Genomic DNA, 22,367 nt, shown 5'->3' with positions numbered 1-22,367 from the left:
GACTCATGCGCTGAGGACGTGACTCATGCGGGGGACGTGTCCCCCACGTCCACTGCGGCTGCTGCGCCCTTGACTTAAAGCATTATTCCGGGTTAAACATAAGTTAATTTCAATCAACAGCATTTGTGGCATAATGTTGATTACCACAAAACTAATTATGACTCGTTCCTCCTTTTCTTACAAAAATTGTGATTGTCTCGTGGTCTATGATATGGAGGTCCGAAATGGTGGGATAGATTCTTGGGTAAACTTACAATGGAAGTGAACAGGGTCAATCCGTAAACGTTAAAATACTGTTTCAAAAGTATAGCCGCTAGATGTAAACAATATGTGTGCTAACATTATTTTAATGTGATAAAAATTGCTTGCTATTCTGTGTAAAGTTAGAGCCAATTTTACAAATTTGTTGACATTGCGGCGGCGTAAACCCTGAAACTGACATGACTGACACTATGATTTAAACAAATTTGCAGCTCAAATAATAAACAAGTTTTACCAGAAGAATGGATGTAAGTGCTTTTATGTAAATGATAAGCTTCAAATTTCTGCCTTAAAACTTCCAAAAATTGGCCCCATTGACTTCCACTGTAAGTGCCTCACTGTAACCTCAATTTTTGCCATTTTACGATTCGAAATAATTTTTTGTGGTAATCAATATTATGCCACAAATGCTGTCATAGAGCACTTGTATTAAACACAGAATATTCTTTCTGTGAGCATTGCAAGGAGACCATCATGGCCTGCTTTAAAATATTTATGGGTGTAAATTAATGGGTGCTTCATGCTATATGTTCAAAAATGAGGGTTACAGACCCTCTGTGCATTTTGGCACATCTCAACACAGTTACTACCCCATTACTGTATTTCAGGGGCAGTTCTTCACTTAGGCACAATATTAACTAAAGTCTGGAGAACAGCAAGCTGTAAGAAAAAAGGTAAACCTTCTATCGCACACTTACATGTGCACTTAGGGAACCCACAGTCATGGAAAAATTGAAAATATCAGGAAATTTAGAAACAGTCAAAACTAATTGAAATGTCTAAAGTGTTTATAATTAAGTAAATGAATTAGTAACTTTAAACATGTTCTTCTTGGCATGCTCAGCTCAAAAAATATTTCATTGGCTAGAAATTGCTCTAAAAATTATTTAATTAACAATTGGAAAAGTCATGTAAATAATTTTTTTCAGTGGGAGCATAGGCGTAGATTCCAGGGAGGATGGGGAGGAGGTAACCAAACAATAAAAACAAGCAAGTACATGGAATATGTGGAACCAGTGTCACATAATTAGGGCAAATGCATTATTGCTTTTTAGGCAAATTTGTAAAAGTCCTATAAGAATGTTATAACACTTCACATGAGAAAGGGCCTTTTAGAGTGCCAAGATAGACATTGTGCTGTATGTACAACCTATGCTGCAGTTTCTTGTGAATATATGTACCTATCCACTGATAATCTGCTTTTTAGTTGATTAAATGCTATAAAATAAAAGTGTGCAGGTGATTAACGTTTAGACGTCCAAGTTTGATTTTTAAATTTGATTTATTTATTTTTGCACGAAAAGGGGTGCATTTATGGTACAACAATGAATTAATTGTTCAAAATGATAAGATCTGCTCATATATTTGGTAACAACACTTCAGCACTCTGGACAGCACCACATTGTTAGTGTCGCCATTAACACAAGCTCAAACAGTCAAAGATTTAAAAGTGGTGGGCCAAATGCCTCTGGGTCACTAAGTATGCTTACTTTAAATGTATAAATGTAACAAATTGCTTTATGTAAAATAAAAACTGAGAAATGCTACAGTAGTCTTGTAAATATATGTACAAATAAATAAATTGCACAAAAGTACTTTTGACATTTTTGTATGTTTTTTAGATGGCACTATATTATCACACTAACCCTTGTACTCATTACAGGTGTTTCTCTTAGTGTTTGGGGTCATCCGCTGGAGCTGGATGGCTGTGTCAGATTTCCATGGATTTCTGTAGATTTTTGCTGGAGGACTGTCAATTTAGAATGTTAAGCAGGTGGAGGAGAAGTTGGAGGGGCGGGTAAGTCGCCGCGTTTAGAGGCGGCTAGCAAATCATGGAGCTGAGCTTTGTTTGCACACCGAGGGTATGTGATGTCTGCGACTGCAAGAGCGTGTCTAAATCCATTGACAGTCTATTTTGCTATACTGTGGATGGACTGGTGATCAGACATGGAAGAAGCATTAGATGAGGAGGTATGTGAAGCTTTTGAGGGAGGGGGAGAAGAAATAATCCGGCGGCGGCGCCTAGGAGAAGACGTATCCGAAGGTGAAGCTTGGTGGCCTTGAATCACTGGTGGAAGTTGAGGAATGGTGTTGGGAGAGACAGAGAGATCCTATGTTCGATGGGCTGTTGTGGGGAGTTCCTAAGACATCTTCGAGTATGGATGGGGCGTAATGCCAGAAGACTCGACGCCACGTAGAGGTAAGCGGCTGTTTATATATGCTTACTCTGGCGATGTGATTGGTCAGATTAAATGACCTTGCTCCTCCCGAACCTAGTTTATAAAACTCCATTTGTTGCGCTGTGGCCTACCAGTACAGCAGAAATGTACATTAAATATGGGCAGTGTAAAGTGGGCAAAGGACAATTGAAAAACAGTGCAGACAGATACAAAAACATGTTCCGTGTGAACGGCCGCTGAGAAGTGTCATACAGTGCATTCAGAAAGTATTCAGACCCCTTAATTTTTTTCACATTTTATATTGCACCCTTATGTTAAAATGCTTTAAATTATTATTTCTTTCACATCAATCTACACTCCATACCCCATAATGACAAAGCAAAAGCCAGATTTTTGATAACTTTGCAAATTTATAAAAAAACAAAAAACAAAACTGAAATATCACATTGACATAAGTATTCAGACCCTTAATTCAGTACTTAGTTGAAACACCTTTGGCAGCAATTAGAGCCTCAAGTCTTCTTGGGTATGATGTGACAAGCTTTGCACACCTGATTTTCTGCTATTGTTCTCTGCAGGTCCTCTCAAGCTCTGTCAGGTTGGATGGGGACTGTTGGTGGACAGCCATTTTCAGGTCTCTCCAGAGATGTTCTATTGGGTTCAAGCCACTCAAGGACATTCACAGAGTTGTCCCTAAGCCACTCTTGCATTGTCTTGGCTGTGTGCTTATGGTCATTGTCCTGCTGGAAGGTGAACCTTCAGCCCAGTCTGAGGTCCTGAGCACTCTGGACCAGGTTTTCATTAAGGATATCTCTGTATTTTGCTGCTTTCAGCTTTCCTTCAACCCTGACCAGTCCCCCAGTCCCTGCAACTGAAAAACACCCCACAGCATGATGCTGATGGGATGGTATTGCACAGGTGATGAGCGGTGCCTGGTTTTATCCAGACATGACGCCTGGAATTGAGGCCAAAAAGTTAAATCTTCATTTCATCAGACTAGAGAATCTGGTTTCTCACAGTCTGAGAGTCCTTCAGGTGCTTTTGTATGTGTCTTGCACTGAGGAGAGTCTTCCATCTGGCCACTCTGCCATAAAGCCCAGATCGGTGGAGTGTTGCAGTGATGGTTGTCCTTCTGCAAGTTTCTCCCATCTCCACACATGATCTCTAGAGCTGAACCAGAGTGACCTTCGGGTTCTTGGTCACCTCTCTTACCATGGCCCTTCTCCCCCGATTGCTCAGTTTGGCCAGGTGGCCAGCTTTAGGAAGAGACCTAGTTGTTCCAAATTATGGAGGCCACTGTGGTCTTGAGAACCTTCAATACAGCCGAAAATGTTTTGTAGCCTTCCCCAGATCTGTGCCTCGACACAATCCTGTCTCTGAGCTCTGCAGGCAGTTCCTTTGACCTCATGGCTTGGTTTTTGCTCTGATATGCATTTTCAGCTGTGAGCCCTTATATAGACAGGTGTGTGCCTTTCCAGATCATGTCCAATCAATTTAATTTGCCACAGGTTTACTCCAATCAAAGTGTAGATACATCTCAAAGATGATCCAGAGAAATGGGATGCACCTGAGCTAAATTTCAAGTGTCATAGCAAAGGGTCTGAATACTTATGTGATATTTAATTTTGTCTTTTTAATAAACTTGCAAACATATTAAAAATCTGTTTTTTGCTTTGTCATTATGGAGTATGGAGTGTACATTGATGTGGAAAAAATAATTTAAAGCATTTTAGCATAAGGCTGCAACATAACAAAATGTGAAAAAATGAAGGGATCTGCATACATTTCTGAATGCACTGTATGTATGATGTTTTGTCATATACCTTCCATTTAAAATATAAAATGCAAAGAGACAATCAAGCAACTAAGGTGTATAATAGTTTTACTCTCAGTGATAGTAACATTATCAACACTTTAAACATTCACAACATCTCAAAAGCACAACATTACATATGCGGATGAGTAACAATAAGGTGTTAAGCATTGCCTTCTGCTGCTCATCCAGGAGTTGCCACAGTCCATCTAGGTAAATGATTTAGTAAATGGCTAAACTGGGTTGATAATCTGTTTTTAACAATATTTTTCAGAGCAACAAGCTTTTGATAAATGTCCAACTTCATATAAAAATGATACATTATCTCAAGGACACTACAGCTTTGTAGAGCATAACAAGATGCATTAAATGTACTGTGTTCCTATGTCATAGAACCAGTTTATTTATATTATCATATGTATTGAGTTAAAACCAAACAGATATGATCACACAGATGAACTAAAACTTAAATAAAACAAACAGTGGAGAGCTACGAAAAAACTATAAAAAACTATAAGAACTTAATAAAAATAAAATTGAGTCAGTAGAAAGTTAATCAGTAAGTTATCAGTTCAAACATTAAAAAGGAAAATCACTAACACATGATTTTCAACATGTACTACACAAGTAGAAGTGTGGTCATGAGAACAGAACTGGAAACCACCTTCTCATGTCATACAAAAATTATAGTAATGGCTGGTTTGTCTCTAGAACTGTTGCCAGTGGAATACAATGGGTGATACCCAAATACCATGCATCTTTTAGTATAAAGTGGGGATAAAAGAGCTTTCATGCAATATGCTGTCTTGGAAAGGAAGTTAGTAAAGTGTGTACAAAATCACATGCGTGGTACCAGTAATAGGAATGTTTCAGAAAAAGAAAATGCAGTGTATGCTAACATTTTCAAATCTTGGAAAGTGTTACAATTATGAAATGTGTTTAAAGGAATAATCCGGGTTCAATACAAGTTGAGATCAATCGAAAGCATTTGTGATATAATATTGATTGCCACAAAAATGAATTTTGAATTTCCCTTTTCTTTAAAAAAAGCACAAATCTGGGTTACACTGAGGCACTTACATTGGAAGTCAATGGGGCCAAACTGTAAACATTAAAATACTCACCATTTCAAAAGTATAGCCACAAGACATAAACAATATGTGTGATAACATGATTTTAGTTTCATAAAATAAAGATATATCCAATTTTACAACTTCATTGCCATCATCTTTTCCATGAGCACTTAACCAGTCATTAAAAAAAAAAATAATAATAATTTCTGTTGCACTTTATTCTGTTTTGAATACTATTATGATGCTAGTGATACTTTGTAATACAGCACTTTTCATACCACTGTCTCCTAAGATGATTCGCTTATGTTTTCCTCTCTTGTAAGTCGCTTTGGATAAAAGCGTCTGCCAAATGAATAAATGTAAATGTAAATGATGATGTAATGTCAACAAACCTTAAAAAAAAAGGACTGTAAAAAATTATGATTTTAACAACTTTACAGCTTAAATAATACATAAGTTTTAATAGAAGAATTATTGTGGTTTTATGAAAATTATAAGCTTCACATTTTTGCCTTTAAACCCTTTAAAGAATTGGTCCCATTCACTTCCATTGTAAGTGCCTCACCGCAACATCAATTTTTGCTTTTTTAAAGAAAAGTACGGACAAGTCGAAATTATTTTTTGTGGTAATCAACATTATGCCACAAATGCTGTCGATTTAGCTTAACTTGTATTGAACCCGGAATATTCCTTTAACAACAATGATAATGTCAAAGGTGGCTCATGCTGGAAGAGAAACAATCCATTGTAGTCATTGTGAGAATTGTCAGTACTTTCAGTTGACTCTTCAAGTAGTAACTCAAAACAAGAGTACCATTTTGTTATGCTATAAACATTCAAGATGACTTCCTCAAATAAAATATGATGGGCGTTCACGATATTTCTCATTCATATTTTCACACTTTTGCCTCAATGGCTTCACCTGCAACCCTTTCCAGAATGTCAGTAATGTCAATGTAACAGGGAACTGAAGATAGCAGACAGAATACTAGTAAGGAGTAGCATGACTCCATGGCCAAGAAGTCCATGCAGGTTACCACTGCCGCTTTTGTTTTGATTGTCAACGTTACTGCGTTGTTGCATCTGTTTTTCTGCATGCTGTTCTGCGTAGACCATATACAGCTCAACACAACGCCGTGCCTTCATTTGCTCAATTAGAACAGGATAGCCAATCTCCATAATGCTCACGGTATCGTCGTCTTCCTTGGCTTCCTCTGCTGCACTGTCCTGAGTCTGTCTTTGAGGTTGACTCTGTGTTTCGGACAGCTTTGTGGTTTCAAACGATGGGACATCTGTACTGGTTTCTGACATTGCTCTTTCAATGGTACTGCTGTTGCTTGTGGCATTTTCTTGAGCAACGTTGGTACTATCATCTTTGGCTGTAATTTCTTCGACACCAGGTGGAACTTGAGGCACAGAGAAATCCATGGATCTTCTTGATCTGCCTTCATTTCGCAGCAAGTCTGTCCTCTTTATACATTTGTCCATGAAGCTGTCATAGGACTGAGGTGGAGGATTCTGGAAGATATCATAAGGGTTACCCTTTCCTTGACCCACAGAGGTTGATCCAGATTCACCTGGCATGCCACCTTGAGGGTTGGTGTTCTCATTCTGATTCACATTACCGTTAGAGGGTGTTTGGCCATAACGTTTATACATGTAGTTATTATAGTAGTATTCCTCCTGCGGGCTGTGGAAATTAAAACGGGGGCGGGGGAAACTCCCAAGGCCATACCCCAGAGCCATGCCGGCCACCGCTCCGACACCAGCAGCCATAACTGCCTGCTTGCCAAATCCCTTTGATTTGTAAGAAGGGGCCATACCCATGTTCTGCACTGACTGGGCAAAAGGTGATCTGCCACCACCATAACCGTGCCCTTGAGCACCGTAGTTGCCACCATAGCCTGGGCTCATGATTTTGTTATTGGGGTTCCAGTAAGGGTACTGGGCAGCACCTGGATTTGCACCTGCTCCTGCCACACCCCCACCAGGGTAGGAACCCCCTCGGCTTGGATACCCTGGATAAGAGCCTCCAACTGGGTAGGGGTTTCCTTGCCCTCCGGCTTGTCCAGGGTACCTGTTGGGGTAAGAACCACCTGTGCCTGGATATGATCCTCCACCTGGGTATCCACCTTGCGCTGGGTATCCACCTTGTGCCGGGTATCGGCCTTGCGCCGGGTAACCGCCTTGCGCCGGGTAACCGCCTTGTGCCGGGTAACCGCCTTGCGCCGGGTATCCGCCTTGCGCCGGGTAACCGCCTTGCGCCGGGTATCCGCCTTGCGCCGGGTAACGGCCTTGCGCCGGGTAACCGCCTTGCGCCGGGTATCCGCCTTGCGCCGGGTATCCGCCTTGCGCCGGGTACTCCGCCTTGCGCTGGGTATCCGCCTTGCGCTGGGTATCGGCCTTGTGCTGGGACACCGCCTTGCGCTGGGACACCGCCTTGCGCTGGGTAACTGCCTTGCGCTGGGTAACCGCCTTGCGCTGGGACACCGCCTTGCGCTGGGACACCACGGCCTTGGTTAGGATACCCGCCTCCTGTGCCAGGGTAGGCAGGTGGATTCTGATTTGGTACTTGAGGTTGGCGAGGGTAGTTTCCTGGGGATGAGTGTGACCCTTTTGATGAGGTGCCTTTAGTTTTGCTGCTGCTGCCTCGGTTTCCGGTGCTGGTTCCACCTTTGTTTGAGCTACCACCAGTTTTGCCCCAGCTGACTCCACCTTTATTACCCCCACCTCGTTCGGCCACAATGGAGACCACAAGAGCCAAGAGGAACAGTACTGTTAGATGACCCATTTCTGTGGAAAGAGAGATTCAATGAATAGTGTAGGAGAACATTCGCAAAATGTCATGGTAATATTATTTGTCAATTGAGGTATGCTTTACATTAGAATCAGAATCAGCTTTATTGCCCAGTATGCTTACACATACAAGGAATTTGTCTTGGTGACAGGAGCTTCCAGTGTACAACAATACAAAAACAATACAAAAACAGCAGCAAGACATAGATAATAATAAAAAATTGTTATACACATAAGTACATACACAGACACACACATACATACATATACACATACGTAGTGCAATTTAATACAAATCTGTTACCTGTTATGTACAGTGCAAATGTTTTTTTGTTTTTTTTTCCCAGAGGAATGAAATGGCAGAAGAGGTTGGATGTGTTGGATGAATATAAAAAAAGACAAAACTGTGTATTGCACTTAGTTATTGTTCAATGGGGCAGTTTTAACTGTTCATGAGATGGATAGCCTGAGGGAAAAACTGTTCCTGTGCCTGACGGTTCTGGTCCTCAGTGCTCTGAAACGTCAGCCAGAAGGCAACAGTTCAAAAAGGTAATGGGCAGGGTAAGTGGGGTCCAGAGTGATTTTTCCAGCCTTTTTCCTCACTCTGGAAGTATATAGTTCTTGAAACGTGGGGGGGGGGGTCAGCAGTCCGAATTGTCCTTTGTAGCCTTCTGATGTCTGATTTCGTAGCTGAACCAAACCAGACAGTTATTGAAGTGCAAAGGACAGACTCAATGACTGCTGAGTAAAACTGTATCAGCAGCGCCTGTGGCAGGTTGAACTTCCTCAACTGGCGATGGAAGTACAACCTCTGCTGGGCCTTTTTCACAATGGAGTCAATGTGGGTCTTCCACTTCAGGTCCTGTGAGATGGTAGTGCCCAGGAACCTGAATGACTCCACTGCTGCCACAGTGCTGTTTAGAATGGTGAGGGGGGTCAGTGTTGGGGTGTTCCTCCTAAAGTCCACTATGATCTCCACCGTTTTGAGCGTGTTCAGCTCAAGGTTGTTTTGACTGCACCAGACAGCCAGCTGTTCAACCTCCCTTCTGTATGCAGACTCATCGTCATCTTGGATGAGGCCGATGACAGTAGTGTCGTCTGCAAACTTCAGGAGCTTGACAGAGGGGTCCTTGGCGATGCAGTCATTGGTGTAGAGGGAGAAGAGTAGTGGGGAGAGGGCACATCCCTGGGGGGCACCAGTGCTGATTGTACAGGTGCTGGAAATGAATTTCCCCTGTCTCACAAGCTGCTGCCTGTCCGCCAGAAAGCTGGTAATCCATTAATAATTAATAATGCTTACAGCTAAAGTGTACAGTTTTATCGATAGTAATATATTTTGGCCTATCCCAGCCTAATATGGTGAGCAAACTACAAATAAGACATTTGTAGATTGATATTTGGTAAACCAGTTTCAAAACAATTATTAGTTTTGCAATTCCATCAGGTGACACGAAATTACACATTTTAGCTGTAATAATCAGACAAAATGTAAAGCCATGTAAATGCCTTTTAGATGGAGAACAGTGTTTTGTTATCAAACAACCAGATAATCTCAATTTTTTTTTTCTTTTGTGATGACATTTTTTTTCTAATGATCTTATTAAATTGGCTTGTTCACAAATTGTCTGAAAAGTATTTTTCACTAAATAGCATTTCATGTACAGTTGTGCTGAAAAGTTTGCATACCCTTGGAGAATTGGTAATATATGTACCATTTTTAAAGAAAACATGAGTGAGCAGGCAAAACACATTTCTTTTATTTCTTATGGGATTCATATTCAACTGTAGGTTATAACAGAATGGCACAATCATAAAACAAAACATGGCAACAAAGAAAAAAATGAAATGACCCCTGTTCAAAAGTCTGCATACCCTTAGTTCTTAATACTGTGTATTGCCCCCTTTAGCATCAATGACAGCGTGCAGTCTTTTGTAATAGTTGTCTATGTGGCCCCAAATTCTTGCAGGTGGTATAGCTGCTCATTCATCTTGGAAAAATGCCTCCAAGTCATGCAAAGTCTTTGGTCGTCTTGCATGAACTGCACGTTTGAGATCTCCCCAGAGTGGCTCGATGATATTAAGGTCAGGAGACTGTGATGGCCACTCCAGAACCTTCACCTTTTTCTGCTGTAACCACTGGAGGGTCAACTTGGCCTTGTGCTTAGGGTCATTGTCATGCTGGAAAGTCCAAGAGCGTCACTCCAAATTACAGTGTGCTAGTGAGGCGTGTCAAGGTGTTGTCGGGCATATTGTAACCGGGCTTTTTTGTGGCACTGACGCAGTACAGGCTTCTTTCTGGCAACTCGACCATGCAGCTCATTTTGTTCAAGTATCGTCGTATTGTGCTCCTTGAAACAACCACACCATCTTTTTCCAGAGCAGCCTGTATTTCTCCTGAGGTTACCTGTGGGTTTTTCTTTGTATCCTGAACAATTCTTCTGGCAGTTGTGGCTGAAATCTTTCTTGGTCTACCTGACCTTGGCTTGGTATCAAGAGATCCCCGAATTTTCCACTTCTTAATAAGTGATTGAACAGTACTGACTGGCATTTTCAAGGCTTTGGATATCTTTTTATATCGTTTTCCAACTTTATAAAGTTCCATTACCTTGTTACGCAGATCTTTTGACAGTTCCTTTCTGCTCCCCATGGCTCAGTATCTAGCCTGCTCAGTGCATCCACGTGAGAGCTAACAAACTCATTGACTATTTATATACAGACACTAATTGCAATTTTAAAAGCCACTGGTGTGGGAAATTAACCTTTAATTGCCATTTAAACCTGTGTGTGTCACCTTGTGTGTCTGTAACAAGGCCAAACATTCAAGGGTATGTAAACTTTTGATCAGGGCCATTTGGGTGATTTCTGTTATCATTATGATTTAAAAAGGAGCCAAACAACTATGTGATAATAAATGGCTTCATATGATCACTATCCTTAAAAAAAAGACAGTTTTTTGCATGATCAGTCATATTTTCAAAATCAATGCCAAAACTTCACAATTTCTGCCAGGGTATGCAAACTTTTGAGCACAACTGTATGTATCCATGGCAACTAGCAAGTTAAAGACCCTGTGAAATCAAAATGAAAGTTTGGATGCTTTTAGTCCATATCAATTAGCTTTAAAGTCATCTATATGCCAGTGTACTTCTAAACGTTGACAAAATTTGTTTTCAGAAAATATACAAATTTACAATCTACAGTCTCTCTCTTCTGGCTAAAAAGACAACGAGGTTGATTAACCTTGTCCAATCAAATGCTTTCTAGAACGAGAATACTCTCTCCCCTGTTCAGCGCGTCTGGCTGTGTTTTAATGTGTTTAATTCACAGGGCACTTTGAAGGTAGCACAATCCATGCTGTAGGGTCGTTCCAAACAGATTTTCCAATAACAATCGCTTAAACAGTGAATTCTGACTGACCATTTTCACCTTTCAGCCATCTGAAGCTCTCAAAGTGGAAAGTAATTGTCTTCGAAGGGAATAGGGCATAGGGATGATTACTTCTGAATGGGACACACCAACGCGGGGCTGGACGCGAGGAAAATTGCTGGAGTTTATTTATATTTTTTGTGCACCCAGAGGTTTCTTGGAATGAGAAAGTGTTCTTTATTGTTTATGCTTAGTGTATTGTAATTGAAAACATGGATATGATCTTTTACTCACTAGTTTCTCATTTATTTGCATTGGACATGTCCCACCCCCACTTCCTGTTTCAGCAGGAAATACGTCAAAACAATAAACTGCGCTCATCAAGGCACTTCACAGGGACTTTAAACTGTGTCATACTTAAAGAGAGACTACCCAGAAGGCACACATATATCTCCGAGATGTCTATTTTAGATCTTTTCATCTAGAAAGCATTTCATTTAATCTAGAAAGCATGCATTTTAGTTAACATCTGCTAAACATCTTAAAAATATCAGATTTACAAACATTCCAAATCATAAACGTTTAAAGACATCTGCTGAATGTCTTACTAACATCCAAGACATTCTTACTACAGATGAGCAAACAACGTAAAACGTCTTCCAGATGTAAACACACACATCAAATAGATGTCTGGGTGATGTATGCGTGCTTTCATGGTAATAAGATGTTTCTTGAAATTCCGAATCAAATCAAACAGTATCCACCTCTAACAAACTTCATCAGCGAACAGATCAGCTGAATGTAAACAAGTTCACTGAAACTGAGGTAAGATACAAACAGACATTTTCAGACTTATTTACTGTGAATATCGAAGTGTTTGTTCAGAGTTACTTGTCAAAAAGTGCCTTTTTTTCGTGGTCACTTGAATTAGAGCGCACTCTCTCTCCCTCTATCACATGAGCAGAGAGGGAGACATGCAAAGCTGGTTAAAATTAAATTGATACGCTAGATTTAAATGGCAAACAAACACATAATTTATTTATTTATTTATTTTAATTTTCTTTCCTATTTTTCCCCAATTTGGAATGCCCAATTCTAAATGCGCTCTAAGTCCTCGTGGTGGCGTAGTGACTCGCCTCAATCCAACAAATCTCAGTTGCCTCCGCGTCAATCCGTGCATTTTATCACGTGGCTTGTTACCGTGGAGACATAGTGCATGTGGATGCTTCACGCTATTCTCTGCGCCATCCACGCACAACTCACCACGCGCCCCACCGAGAGCGAGAAGCACATTATAGTGAACACGAGGAGATTACTCCATGTGACTCTACCCTCCCTAGTAACCGGGCCAATTTGGTTGCTTAGGAGACCTGGCTGGAGTCACTCAGCACTCCCTGGACTCGTGACTCCAGGGGTGGTAGTCAGCGTCTTTACTCGCTGAGCTACCCAGGCCCCCCGACAAACACGTATGTATCCATGTATGACTACAGAGAGCACTTCAATGTGAAAACAAGCAAATCCTGGCCATTTAAGGTGATTTAGAAATCCCAGTCTTACTTTTTTAAATGCCTTTTGGGGGTAAGGACGTATTGTCACCTTAAACAAGTAGACATTACAGCTTTTCCTACTTCCATTACAACTTGAGGACAGTTTTGCTGCTTCCTTTGGTGATTGTTGTGCTGCACTGATAGACTGAACACCCGGGCAGGTGAATGCTCTGACATCGCGATTGGCGTATATCTTCTCCCTCATGACGAATTTTATCCATAACAAGCTAAATAAACATTACACATGATTGTCACTAGAGGGCGAAACGCAACTGTCGTATCCGCAGGTCAGAGACAGTGAAATGGGTGTTTTCGCCTGTCAGTCATTGATGCTCTATGGCAGTTTGGGCATACCAAGATGGCACCTCAAACACTTCCGGTGACGTCACCTCCTGCTGGCAATTTACTGTTGCATCAGCGATCCAGTTCTATATATATATATATCAGTGGAATGCTCTGACCAGTGCAACCAAAAATCTCAGAAACCGAATATTTCAGAACACTGGAGCAACATTTCAGATGCGATGATTGGTCCACTGGTTAATCCAGTAATGAACGAATTATTCAGTCACATGACCTTTTTGTTGCGCATCTTTTATTCCTAACAAATTCAGTAGGAGTTTATTCTGTAAATGTGTTTCCATTATAAATGTTTCACATTTTTGAAGCACATTTCTAAAAATTAGACTTGAGAAAATACGGAATTGTTGCGCGTTTCCATCCACTGCGCCTCGTCATGATGGAGCAGCTGAATGACCTCTCCCTGCTTTGGGGACAGTTTTATTTGCAGAGCTTCTCATTTTATATAAGTGCATCCACGAGACACCGCAGAATAAATGTAATATCTGATCAGTGTTGGGTGTAATGCATTACTAAGTAATTAATTACTGTAATTAAATTACTTTTCCATTGAAAAAGTAAAGTAAGGGATTACTCTTAATTTTTCAGTAATTTAATTAGTTACTTCTGATGTAACTGTGTTAAATACTGTATAGACTACAGAACAATTCTATATAAAACAATAGTGAATTTAAAATCTAAATGTAATGCCTAATGTTAAAATGTATGTTTTCTTTTTTTTTTTCTCCCAATTTGGAATGCCCAATCCCCAATGTGCTCTAAGTCCTTGTGGTCACTTAGTGATTCGCCTCAGTCCGGGTGGTGGAGGACGAATCCCAGTTACCTCCGCGTCTGAGATCGTCAACCTGCACATCTTATCACGTGGCTTGTTGAGCGTGTTGCCATGGAGACATAGCGCGTGTGGAGGCTTCATGCCATCCACCGCGGCAACCACGCCCAACTCACCACGCGCCCCACCGAGAACGAGCCACATTATAGCGACCACGAGGAGGTTACCCCATGTCACTCTACCCTCCCTAGCAACCGGGCCAATTTGGTTGCTTAGGAGACCTGGCTGGAGTCACTCAGCACACCCTGGGATTTGAACTAGCAAACTCCAGGGCTGGTAGCCAGTGTCTTTACCACTGAGCTACCCAGGCCCCCTTCAAAATGTATGTTTTCTAATTTAACACTGCCCCTTTAAATTCTTTGGCCAGTTCATTAATAATTTATTTGATTTTATATAATTTATTTGAAAGAATTAAAAGAACAGTTTCATGTCTATCTGCACTTGCTTGTTTTGATTATTGGGGGGGTGGGGGGGGATTACCTCCCTCCCTCCATATCCCCAGGAAACCACGCCCTTGCCTCATTATATGAGACATAGGCGGGCTCCTTTAAAATAATGCGCATGACGCAGTAAATTGAAACGCGCAACAACTAAAAAACTAAAAAGCATTTTTTAGAAATGCTTAGAAAATTTCTCTTATCGAATAAAACATTTATCCACCTCAAGCGAGCGTATAATTTTTTTTATGCGCATCTTAGAGATTTATTCGCATCTTGGTGTTTCCATCCAGCAAAATGTGCACAGAAAACGTTGATGGGAACGTAATTTGTGTTGAGGGTGTGTGACTGTTTGGAGGCCTTTACTACACCATCCGTGATGCGCTCAAAAACATCCATCTAACACATTATCTTGATAACACATAATTATAACACAATATCAAACCCAAGTGTCACCCAATACAGTGTAATTAAGCATCAGCCCACTGTTTATTTTCCATTTTTCTAATATACTTTTATATAACATATTATACAATTGCACACATCGCGAGTTAGTAATTTATTGTATATAATATGTAAATATGGACATTGATTTATGACCTGTTTACATTTAATTTTAATGAAATCGCGTAAATTCACAAATAGCGGGACTATTATTAGGCGTCTGACCGTGAACTGCGCCTGTTATTATACAGAACCACTAAACATAATAAAACAATTAATATACAGCCGGCTATGTGTATTATAGAAATAAAACGGGTTTTAACAGACACAGTACCTCTCTGTTGATTTCAGCCCGGTGATTGTTGTCCCTTGGATGCGCGCAGCCGTTAGTGACGATGAAACTTTCCAGTGCGCGTACCCCAGACGACCTACTCTGCGCATGCGCGCTGGCACTACTCCTCCTTCAGTCACACCATTTACCAGAATTGTGTGTGTGGCGGGTTCTGGTAAGACAATACTTCATACATTTATTCATTTAGCTGGCGCTTTTAAACCAAATACCCATGCGAATAAGTTAAAATATAAAACACAGAAAAACACAACACATTACTGCCAAAAGTAGAGCATTAATTTTGGGTCATTGCTACCATGTAAATACTATGCATATACTACACGTGAACTGCCCAAATACAAACAGCACATCACATGCCCAACCAGAGACAGAAATATACCGGATCACTGCTACACAACAATAAAGGATGATCACAACTCTCTGATCACTATCTGGTTCATCTTCTTCCAACCTACAGACAGAAACTAAAATCAGCTAAATCTTTAGTAAGGAGTGTAAAGAGATGGAATAATGAAGCAGAGCTGGAACTACAAGCCTGCTTTGACTGCATTGACTGGAGTGTTTTTGAGGCTGCAGACACCAATCTGGACAAGCTCACAGATACTGTGACATCATATATCAGTTTCTGTGAGGATATGTGCATTCCTACTAGGACTTATTTAACATTTAACAACGACAAACCATGGTTTACAGCGGAACTCGGGCAGCTTCATCAGGCCAAAGAGGATGCTTACAGAGGTGGGGATAAAGTCGTGTACAATCAGGCCAGAAACAAACTGAATAAAAGAAGATAATCTGAGAAGCTGAAAAACAAGTTTTCAGCTAACGACCCTTCATCAGTTTGGAGAGGCCTGAAAGACATTACTAACTACAAGAGACCATCCCCCAACTCAATCATTTGAGAGACTGGTGTTGGCCCACCTGAATGACATCACTGGACTCTTTTTAGATCCCCTTCAATTTGCTTATCGAGCAAACAGGTCTGTGGTGATGCAGTCAACATGGGATTGCATCATATCCTGCAACATCTGGACAGACCAGGGACATATGCAAGGATCCTTTTTGTGGACTTCAGTTCGGCTTTCAACACCATCATTCCAGCTATACTCCAGAATAAATTACACCAACTCTCTGTTCCCACGTCTATCTGTCAGTGGATTACCAGCTTTCTGATGGACAGGCAGCAGCTTGTGAGACAGGGGAAACTCACTTCTAGCACCTGTACAATCAGCACTGCTGCCCCCCAGGGATGTGCGCTCTCCCCACTACTCTTCTCCCTCTACACCAATGACTGCATCGCCAAGGACCCCTCTGTCAAGCTCCTGAAGTTTGCAGATGACACTACTACACTACTTTTACAGATGTCATCGGCCTCATCCAAGATGACGATGAGTCTGCATACAGAAGGGAGGTTGAACAGCTGGCTGTCTGGTGCAGTCAAAACAACCTTGAGCTGAACACGCTCAAAACGGTGGAGATCATAGTGGACTTTAGGAGAAACACCCCAACACTGACCCCCCTCACCATTCTAAACAGCACTGTGGCAGCAGTGGAGTCATTCAGGTTCCTGGGCACTACCATCTCACAGGGCCTGAAGTGGGAGTCCCACATTGACTCCATTGTGAAAAAGGCCCAGCAGAGGTTGTACTTCCTTCGCCAGCTGAGGAAGTTCAACCTGCCACAGGCGCTGCTGATACAGTTCTTCTCAACAGTCATTGAGTCTGTCCTCTGCACTTCAATAACTGTCTGGTTTGGTTCAGCTATGAAATCAGACATCAGAAGACTACAAAGGACAAACCAATAGATTACTGGTTGCCCCCTGCCCCCCCTTCAAGGACTATACACTTCCAGAGTGAGGAAAAAGGCTGGAAAAATCACTCTGGACCCCACTCACCCTGCCCATTACCTTTTTGAACTGTTGCCTTCTGGCTGACGCTTCAGAGCTCTGAGCACCAGAACCATCAGGCACAGGAACAGTTTTTTCCCTCAGGCTATCCATCTCATTAACAGTTAAAACTGCCCCATTGAGCAATAATTAAGGTGCAATACACAGTTTAGTCTTTTTATATTATCCAACACATCCTCCCTCTTCTGCCATTACATTCCCTTGCACTGTACATAACCAATTTGTATTTAAATTTGCACTACGAGTGTGTATGTGTGTGAGTATATATATATATATATATATACACTACCGGTCAAAAGTTTTGAAACACTTACTCATTCTTTATTATATATTTTTCTTCACATTTTAGAATAATAGTAAAGTCATCAAACTATGGAATAACATAAATGGAACTATGGGAATTATGTTGTGACTAAACAAAATCCAAAATAAATCAAAACTGTGTTATATTTTAGCATCTTCAAAGTAGTCACCCTTTGCCTAGAATTTGCAGACATGTACTCTTGACATTTTCTCAACCAACTTCTTGAGGTATCACCCTGGGATGATTTTTAAACAGTATTGAAGGAGTTCCCATCTATGTTGGGCACTTATTGGCTGCTTTTCTTTATTATTTGGTCCAAGTCATCAATTTCAGAAACTTTTTTTTTAATTAAATGTTAGTTTTATAATGAAATAAATTAATATGGTGGCACAATTATATTTTTGTCTACAAAACTAATTTCAAACATTTAAGCATACACCTTCAGATCAAAAGATTTTTAAGATCATGAGAAACATTTCAGTCAAGTGTTTCAAAACTTTTGACCGATAGTGTATATATGCAGTGTTGGGGAGTAACGGAATACATGTAACAGGATTACGTATTTAAAATTCAAAATATAAGTAACTGTATTCCACTACAGTTACAATTTAAATCATTGGTAATTAAAATACAGTTACATTCAAAAAGTATTTTGATTACTGAAGAGATTACTTTGCATTTTATTGTCATTTGTTTCATTTAATATTTAGTCCTTTCAGATGGAAAACATTTATACATATAAATGATGTGATCCAAAGTGCATTTGAACAGCGGTGAAACACTTTCTTATGATGTGTTACATTCATACGAGCAGACAGAGAAGTACGTTTGAAGTAAGTTTAGAGCAGAAGAAATAAACCTTGTGTAAATTGTCAGCTTTACGCTAAGCTAAAATGCTATTTCTAGCCATTTTACATGCACATGTTACCAGACATGATCATATTTTTATCAAGAAAATTCACGTTAGATCATAATTTCTTTTTTTCTAGTAAGATCTTTGATATTAGAGCAAAAATCGTATTCTTGATAACAATTTTTGTATTGTTTTCCTGTAAAAATATCTAAAAATCCTTAAAACAAGATCAATTTGATCTTGTTTTAGAAACAACACTGCATAAGATATTTCGGTTTTTCAGAGAATGTATTTTTAACACGTGTATTTTGTCTTACTGTACTGGCAGAGTTTTTATAGTCAAAACAAGTGAAAAAATCTACCAGTGCTGAAGAAGTAATCCAAAGTATTTAGATTACATTACTGACCTTGAGTAATCTAACAGAATACGTTATAAATTACATTTTACAGCATGTATTCTGTAATCTGTAGTGGAATACATTTCTAAAGTAACCCTCCCAACCCTGCATATATATATATATTGTCTGATTGTGTATTCTATATATACTTTATTTTCTATTCAATTTTTATTTTATTCTATTTTTATTTATTTTTATATATTTTTTTTTATTATTATCTCTATCTTGTTGTATTGTTGTGTACTGGAAGTTTCTGTCACCAAGACAAATTCCTTGTATGTGTAAGCATATCTGGCAATAAAGCTGATTCTGATTTTCAAGTCCTCTCATGTCTTTAAATTAACTCACGATTTTTGTAAAGATACATATCAGATTATTTTCTTTTTTATGGAATGGTATGCAGAAAATTTTCCTACCAGTGTTGGGTAAGTTACTCAAAAATAGTAATCCACTACAAATAACTAATTACTTCTCTCAAATTATAATCAGATTACTTTACTAATTACTTCATTGGACAAGTAATCACATTACTAATTACTTTAATTTTAAGTTACTTTTTACTTTTTTTGGTTTTCTCCTGTTTTCTCCCCAATTTGGAATGCCCAATTCCCAATGCACTCTAAGTCCTCGTGGTGGCGTAGTGACGACTCAATCCGGGTGGCGGAGGACGAATCTCAGTTGCCTCCGCGTCTGAGACCGTCAATCTGCGCATCTTATCACGTGGCTTGTTGAGTGCGTTACCACGGAGATGTAGCGCGTATGGAGACTTCACACTATTCTCCGCGGCATCCACGCACAACTCACACGCCCCACCGAGAGCGAGAACCACATTATAGTGAACACGAGGAGGTTACCCCATGTCACTCTACCCACCCTAGCAACAGGGCCAATTTGGTTGCTTAGGAGACCTGGCTTGAGTCACTCAGCATGCCCTGGTTTCGAACTCGTGACTCCAGGGGTGGTAGTCAGCGTCTTTACTCGCTGAGCTACCCAGACCCCCACTAAGTTACTTTCTAAAACACTTTTCCTCTCAACGAATTCAAAGTAATGTCTCTTTTTCCTCCTTGTTCATTGTTGTACATAAGTCATACACTCAGCACCAGTGTTGGGCGTAATGCATTACTAAGTAATTAATTACCGTAATTAATTACTTTTGTTGAAAAAAGTAAAGTAAGGGATTACTCTTAATTTCTCAGTAATTTAATTACAGTTACTTCTGATGTAACTGTGTTAAATACTGTATAGACTACAGAACAATTCTATATAAAACAATAGTGAATTTAAAATCTAAATTTAACGTCTAATGTTAAAATGTATGTTTTTTAATTTAACGCTGCCCCCTTAAATTCTTTGGCCAGTTCATGAATAATTTATTTGATTTTTTTATGATTTATTTAAAAAAATTAAAAGAGAATTTAAAATGTAATGCGTTACACTACTTTGTTTGCCATAAAAGTAATTACTTTGTAATCGCATTACACCCAACACTGGTTCATACTCCCTGAAAGATATCACTTAAATAAGTGTCCTGAGATATCTGCATCGATCTCTAGACTTAAAATAGGTGTAAACAGCTAACAAAAATGTGTCCGCGGGCTGCGGTCTCTGACGCTTTTGCCTGTCAATCATTTTGCGCGTTGTAATTGAAGCGATATTCGAACTCATAATAGTTGTCAATTGATGCCGCTATTTTGCTTCTGTTGTATTTGTCAACCGTGGGAATACGCACTAAAATGTTGCTTTTCTGTTCGGTGTTGATTCCAACGGCATTGTTGATATATGGTGTTTTGGATAGAAGGGGCGTGGCTAATTCAGCATCTGGTCTCGTGGAAGTTAGAAAGGTTAAAATCGCAGCTGGGGTTTTCAAACTTTTTGATGCTAAGGACCCCCAAATATGACATTCACCTTGTGAGGGACCCCCATCTAAAATATATAGGTCACTAGATATTTGTGTACAAAACCAAGAAAAAAAATTAAGCATGCCAATTAGTGACCAAATTAAAACCATCGGCTATAACCATTGATATAAACCGCCGATATCAGGGCGTTTGTATTCTTATGATTGCATAAGCATGAAAACCAGTGGTGTAGCCTAGGGTGGGCCGGGGTCTAATTTGGGTGGGAGGATATTACAGATTATTCTTTGGCTTCAAATCTATATTTTTTAAAATAGTTTAAAAATGCATAAATCCTGATTTCTGAAAGTGTGAAAAAAAACTGTTTGAATGCTCTGCCTTTAAGGAAAATTTGGTAAATAAAATTTGAGTGAAAATTTGGCCCATCCATTTTTATTGAGGTCCATCCAATAAAATCATGTTTACACTCATATCTTTAATGTCTTGTGGTTATAATTTTGAAAAAAGTATTTTTACATTAAAAAATTGGTCCCCATTGACTTCCATTGTAAGTGTCTGACTGTAACAGATTATTTTTATTTATTTTTTCAAAAATTAATTTTTGTGGTAATCAACATTATGCCATAAATGCATTTGATTAAGCTTAACTTGTATTGAACCCGAAACATATTTGAATAAATGTCGCTGTCTGAAAGCAAAAAAAAAAAAAAAAAAAAATTGCCATTTATTAAGAAATATTCAGGTTATTACTTAGTTATTCCTTTCTCTTTAAAATAAAATAAAATTGCCATTTATTAAGAAATATTCAGGTTATTACTTAGTTATTCCTTTCTCTTTAAAATAAAATAAAATTGCCATTTATTATGAAATATTCAGGTTATTACTTAGTTATTCCTTTATCTGTAAAATAAAAAAATAAAAAAAATCGCCATTTATTAAGAAATAATCAGGTTATTACTTAGTTATTCCTTTCTCTGTAAAATAAAATCAAATTGCCATTTATTAAGAAATATTCAGGTTATTACTTAGTTATTCCTTTCTCTGTAAAATAAAAAAATAAAAAAATCGCCATTTATTAAGAAATATTCAGGTTATTACTTAGTTATTCCTTTCTCTGTAAAATAAAAAAATAAAAAAAATCGCCATTTATTAAGAAATAATCAGGTTATTACTTAGTTATTCCTTTCTCTGTAAAATAAAAAAATCGCCATTTATTAAGAAATATTCAGGTTATTACTTAGTTATTCCTTTCTCTGTAAAATAAAAAAATAAAAAAAATCGCCATTTATTAAGAAATAATCAGGTTATTACTTAGTTATTCCTTTCTCTGTAAAATAAAAAAATCGCCATTTATTAAGAAATATTCAGGTTATTACTTAGTTATTCCTTTATCTGTAAAATAAAAAAATAAAAAAATCGCCATTTATTAAGAAATATTCAGGTTATTACTTAGTTATTCCTTTCTCTGTTAAAAAAAAAAAAAAAAAAAAAATGCCATTTATTAAGAAATATTCAGGTTATTACTTAGTTATTCCTTTCTCTGTAAAAAAAAAAAAAAAAAAAAATGCCATTTATTAAGAAATATTCAGGTT

The 22,367-nt window shown here is 39.0% G+C and overlaps 1 protein-coding gene across 1 annotated transcript; it reads right to left on the bottom strand.

Moving 5' to 3' along the window:
* Window positions 1-1,524: 1,524 nt before the first annotated feature.
* On the bottom strand, window positions 1,525-15,544 carry LOC127435657 (uncharacterized). The gene is given in 3 exon segments (XM_051689288.1): window positions 1,525-7,694; window positions 7,696-8,120; window positions 15,441-15,544. Coding segments are annotated over 2 exon segments (1,839 nt in total). The 5' UTR covers window positions 8,119-8,120; window positions 15,441-15,544; the 3' UTR covers window positions 1,525-6,278.
* Between the last annotated feature and the right edge of the window lie 6,823 nt (window positions 15,545-22,367).

The sequence above is a fragment of the Myxocyprinus asiaticus genome, chromosome 46 (genome assembly GCF_019703515.2).
Source record: "Myxocyprinus asiaticus isolate MX2 ecotype Aquarium Trade chromosome 46, UBuf_Myxa_2, whole genome shotgun sequence".
NCBI lineage: Eukaryota > Metazoa > Chordata > Actinopteri > Cypriniformes > Catostomidae > Myxocyprinus > Myxocyprinus asiaticus.
Note: the sequence above shows the minus strand (reverse complement) of the source record. Positions and strands in the feature narration are given on the sequence as shown.